At 50.4% G+C, this 4,939-nt stretch overlaps 1 protein-coding gene across 1 annotated transcript; it reads left to right on the top strand.

The window, feature by feature from the left end:
• The first annotated feature begins 1,989 nt into the window (after positions 1-1,989).
• Positions 1,990-4,469, top strand: insm1a (insulinoma-associated 1a). Its single transcript, XM_029496789.1, has one exon. The coding sequence runs from the start codon at positions 2,095-2,097 to the stop codon at positions 3,436-3,438; it is 1,344 nt and encodes a 447-aa protein (XP_029352649.1). The 5' UTR covers positions 1,990-2,094; the 3' UTR covers positions 3,439-4,469.
• The last annotated feature ends 470 nt before the right edge of the window (positions 4,470-4,939 follow it).

Raw genomic sequence — 4,939 nt, 5'->3', positions numbered from 1 at the left:
TATCCAACAGCTCTGTGAAATCAGTAAAAAAAAAAAACTATATTGTCTCTCTGCTTTTAGACTTGTCCTTTAAATTTGGATTTATTGAGCAATTTAAACATCAAATTATAATTTTTTTTATGTAAATTTCAAGTAAACAAAATAGGATTTTGACAGTTTGACATTTGTTTGGATTTCCACTGAGAGAAGCATCTCCTCCCTAATGTGCCAACTGTAATGGAGTCTGACCTCTGACCTCTGTGACTCTGCAGCAGCGTGACCAATCACAGAGCTGCTGGAGATGAAAGTGGATGTGTGGCTTTTTCAGAGGTGGGGGAGGGAGCGGGGTGTCACTCTACAGCTGTATGCTAATGAGGCTGAATGAAGTCTGTCAGGAAAATAACTGCGCACACACACGCACAACCAACATATGTCCTGCAAACAACCCACAAGCTCAACACACACACACACACACACACAGTCAGGTTTTAGTCTTCATGATGAGCCCAAAGTCCGCTCATGCATTTCTCTGCCGCTCCTGCAGTGCCTCTGTGGCAGCCACCACTTCATATACCATCATGCAATGATATTTCAATTTCCAGTAACCTTCCTTTTGTGTTCTTACATTGTGTTGTTGTTGTTGTTGTTGTTGTTGTTGCCCTGCAGTATCCTCTGTGCTGAATGAACAATGTTCATGATGGGCTTTTATAAAACCGTTCACAGAAGGATATAATTCTCCCAGGGGCGCTGGGCAGTTTGTCTGGAAACTGGAGAGCATGAAATAAACAGAAACATTGTGAAGCTGCAACAGGTTTCGAACGTCCCCTAAAGCAGAACACTCTGGGCTGGTTTTGGTTCTGAGTGAATGTTCACCTTTATATTCATGTTTCATTTGTGACATCCTCCAGCTGCATTCTCAAAGCAGTCAGTATCTTTAAAACAAGAAAAATTTCATCTTTTGGTTGGTTCTTGGTCGAAAGAAGACTGATGGGACATTTTTAAAAAATCAAGCTGCTTTGTTCCTCCAGGACTCACTAATGCATCGAAGGGAACCGATTTTGGAAAGAAAACCCAAATGTGGAGCACTAAGATGTTGGAGGAGGACGATGTTTCCTGTTCTGCCAGCAATGGGAATCGATCAGCTCGGTACAAACTGATGCTCAGCTGAAACTGACCACGTCATTTCCCGTCAGCCCCCTCGGTGGACTGACCGGGGCAGCTCGGACGTGCAGGAATCGGGTTTTACCCCCGGAGCTAATCTGTTTGCCCCTTTCGGAGACAGAAAGAGCGCTCTGATTACGCACAGCACGCGCCGATGGTATCTAGGGGCCAGATTGCTTCTGGGGGCCCCCAACTATTAACCCCCCCTCCCCATTTTTTCCTTTTAACTGTGCAATTTCCTTTTCAATCACGGCGGGTCTACAGCTTGCACAAGCGCGTCCATTGTGATGCAAAGCAGGAAACCTCCTCTGTTTTAATTATGTATGCGCGGAATGACGGGTTCGTACGTCCGCGGCCCGGTGGACGTTTGGATGTCTGTAAACGTGTCCAGCTCTTCCTGATGTTAAAACTAACCCTAACCCACTCCTCCAGTCCTTTGGTGTTGGGAGGATGTCTCCTGTGTGGACAAATCAGAGCCCCCCCAGCACATAAAGCCGAGGCACGTGTAGATTTCTATACAAACTCATCAGACCGTAAAAGCAGGAGGCTCCTGGCGTGTGCCCGGGTCGAGACGGGCAGGAGGAGGAGTGTGTGTGTGTGTGTGTGTGTGTGTGTGTGTGTGTGTGTACAATAAAACCCTCAGGTACATCTGCTTTGCAATCTGCACCCCCCTTCCTCCTCCTCCTCCTCCTCCTCCTCCAGCAGCCTCTCCATCCTCCCACACCCACTCCCCAAATCCACAGGGGACCAGGGCTCCTTCTGATTGGTCAGGGATGAGGCAACAAGGGGGCACGGGAACAATGTCATCATGTCGCCTTAAAAAGAGTGCAGCTATGTTGTGAAGCTGCTCGGGAGGAGACAAACACGGAGAGGGGCATCAGATGTTTGTGTCCGCCAGAGGCTGAGAGTGGATTTCTTTACCAAAGTGCCTTCAGCTCCGCGCAGAGCGCCGACATGCCGAGAGGATTTTTGGTGAAAAGGAACAAGAAGACCAACCCGGTGTCCTACCGGGTCCGGTCTGACGACGAGGAACCGGAGCAGCCGGCGGCTGACGCCCCGCCGCCGAGCTCCTCCGACCCGGTGCGCGCACAGACGCCGACGCCCAGCTGCGGGGAGGCGGCTGCGGCCCCGGAGCAAGACGCCAAGCCGGTTCAGTTCGGGAACCCGGAGGCGGTGTACCAGGCGCTCTACAGCCCCACCCGGCCCGTCAGCCAGGACCACGACCGCTCCTACCTGGAGAGGCACTTCAACCTCGGGTCGCCGGTCTCCGCGGAGTCCTTCCCCACAGCGGCGGGGCTCACCGCGCTGGACCACCTCTTCGCCCCGGTGGACCTGAAGATCGGCTCCAGCAACAGCAGCCGCACCGACACCAGCGCGGCATCCGCCGGGGCGCACCCCGGGGCCGGGGCCGGGGCCGGGGCCGGGGCCAAGCGGCCGTCCGGAGACCCGGAGCGCAAAGGAAAACCACCATCCAAGAAAACCAAAGCCATCCGGAAACTGCACTTTGAGGATGATGTCACCACATCTCCGGTCCTCGGGCTGAAGATTAAAGAGGCTCCGGCGGACCAGAAGCCTCCCAGACCGCAGCCGGCCCGGGGAGACAACAACCCGCTGGGGGAGTTCGTCTGCCAGCTGTGCCGGGAGGCGTACGCGGACCCGTTCGCTCTGGCTCAGCACAAGTGCTCCAGGATAGTCCGGGTCGAGTACAGGTGTCCCGAGTGCGACAAGGTGTTCAGCTGCCCGGCCAACCTGGCCTCCCACCGGCGGTGGCACAAACCGAAGCCCCAGAGCGGAGCCTCCGGGGCGCAAAGCGCGGACACCGACAAGGTGGCCGCCTCCGGGAAACCGGCTCCGGATGAAGCCAAGGATTCTAGTGACAGGGACACACCCAGTCCCGGACCGTCCGAGTCCGGCTCGGAGGAGGGGCTGTACGACTGCAGTCACTGTGGGAAAAAGTTTAAGCGCCAGGCCTACCTGCGGAAACACCTGGCGGCGCAGCACGACTCCACCAAGCCGGCGGAGGACGAGGACGCGCCGGCGTGCGAGCAGAGCGCGGCCCCGCTCAACCTGAGCTCGTCCTCCTGCCACCTGTGTCCGGTCTGCGGGGAGAACTTTACCAGCAGAGGCAGCCAGGAGCGGCACGTCCGCCTGCTGCACTCCTCACAGGTCTACTCCTGCAAATACTGCCCCGCCGTCTTCTACAGCTCCCCGGGACTCACCAGGCACATCAACAAATGCCACCCGTCCGAGAACCGGCAGGTCATCCTGCTGCAGATGCCGCTGCGCCCCGCCTGCTGATCCGGGACTGCAGACAAGCCTGGTTTCTGGACTTTGGGTTACCCTGCAAGAGAACAAAAAACCTTTTCAGCTCCAACAGGGAGCCGATCTATTCTGTTGAAATTGAAAAATAAAATCCACAAAGCTTCGCTTCATTTTACCTCCCTGTTGGAGCGTGTGGAACAAAAGGTTTGTGTAACTCAAGAAAATGTCACAAAACATAACAATGAAGACTCACATGCACCCGTTTTTAAAAGGTCAGAGGTCAGCCGCTCACCTGCAGCAGGCAGGAGTTCAGTGCCTTGCTCAAAGAACACTTCAGCAGGTTCTGGGTGTGTGTTTGAACCCCCTGGCCTATAAATCCCACTCCTTAAAACCCTTCAAAAGGATCTTTGACGTCACGTTTCAAACACTTAAAAAGCGTTAGACTGTTGATTTATTTTTCTAGCATCTCTGCACAAGTGCTATTAGCTTCTAGACCTAAGAGGGGACGACCTGTAGCCGTTTAAAACCCAAAATTCACAGGCCTGAGCAGACCTTATCATCACTCTGATTAGCTTTAACATAGCTTGTGGATCCGTGGATCAGTAGCTGTTGCCTAAAACAAACAGAGTAAGAATAGTGTAGCCGGTAATGCCTTTGGATTAGAAACTCCTGCTGTAAAACTGCCTTAATATCAACTGATCTGATTGTTTTTGTTTTTTTATCACTTATTTATCACTGGCTGCGTATGTGATGGTCATTTTCTACGGAGCCTTCTGTATTACCACTATACAGTATATCTGACTCATTTGTTTTTCTATTTATTTATGTATTTATTAAATTATTTGTGTAAATTATTGCTCTGTGTTGTCAAATCTGTGATCCATTGCTGTGTTTTTTCACCACGTAGCCAAATTGTTTTATTATTTTTTTATGTGTATTGGGGGGAAAAGTGTAAGGACGGTGTGTTCAAGTGACATTATAGCAATCAATGAGTTTTATCAGCCGCTCTTGAATAATGACTGAATGCAATCATGACTATTTATATTTAATTTTCCTTTTTGCTTCCTTTGTCACCGTTAGCTCTTATACTGCTTTGGATGTTTCTGCAGTATTTTGCTAAATGTCCAAAATAAACAAATAAATAAAAACCAAACTGAGAAACTGTTTGTTTGTTTTTTTCATCTCTCTTTTTTTGCCTCTTTGGCTGTTTTAACAACCTAAAACAGTTAAAAGATAAATCTGCAGTGACTTTTCTTAGCTGAGGCCACGAACCGGACTCGAGCCTCTGCGGTACGGGATCTACCCGCTGATCCACATTGAGGCTCTAAAATGAACCGTGTTTTAATCCCATGATACTGCACGACCTAACAGGGAAATCAAATCAGCTGATTTAAACAGGAAACTACTTCATAAATTTGCATTTGAGTGATTATTAAATGTTCCAGTTAATCCATTTCATCCTCCAAAGCAGAGTAAATGAACCTTTTAATGGCTTCTCAAGAAGGACAGATGTCTTTAAAGAGCCTTCTGAATCATT

This window comes from Echeneis naucrates, chromosome 24 (genome assembly GCF_900963305.1).
Source record: "Echeneis naucrates chromosome 24, fEcheNa1.1, whole genome shotgun sequence".
NCBI lineage: Eukaryota > Metazoa > Chordata > Actinopteri > Carangiformes > Echeneidae > Echeneis > Echeneis naucrates.
This window is presented reverse-complemented; position numbering and strand designations above follow the sequence as displayed.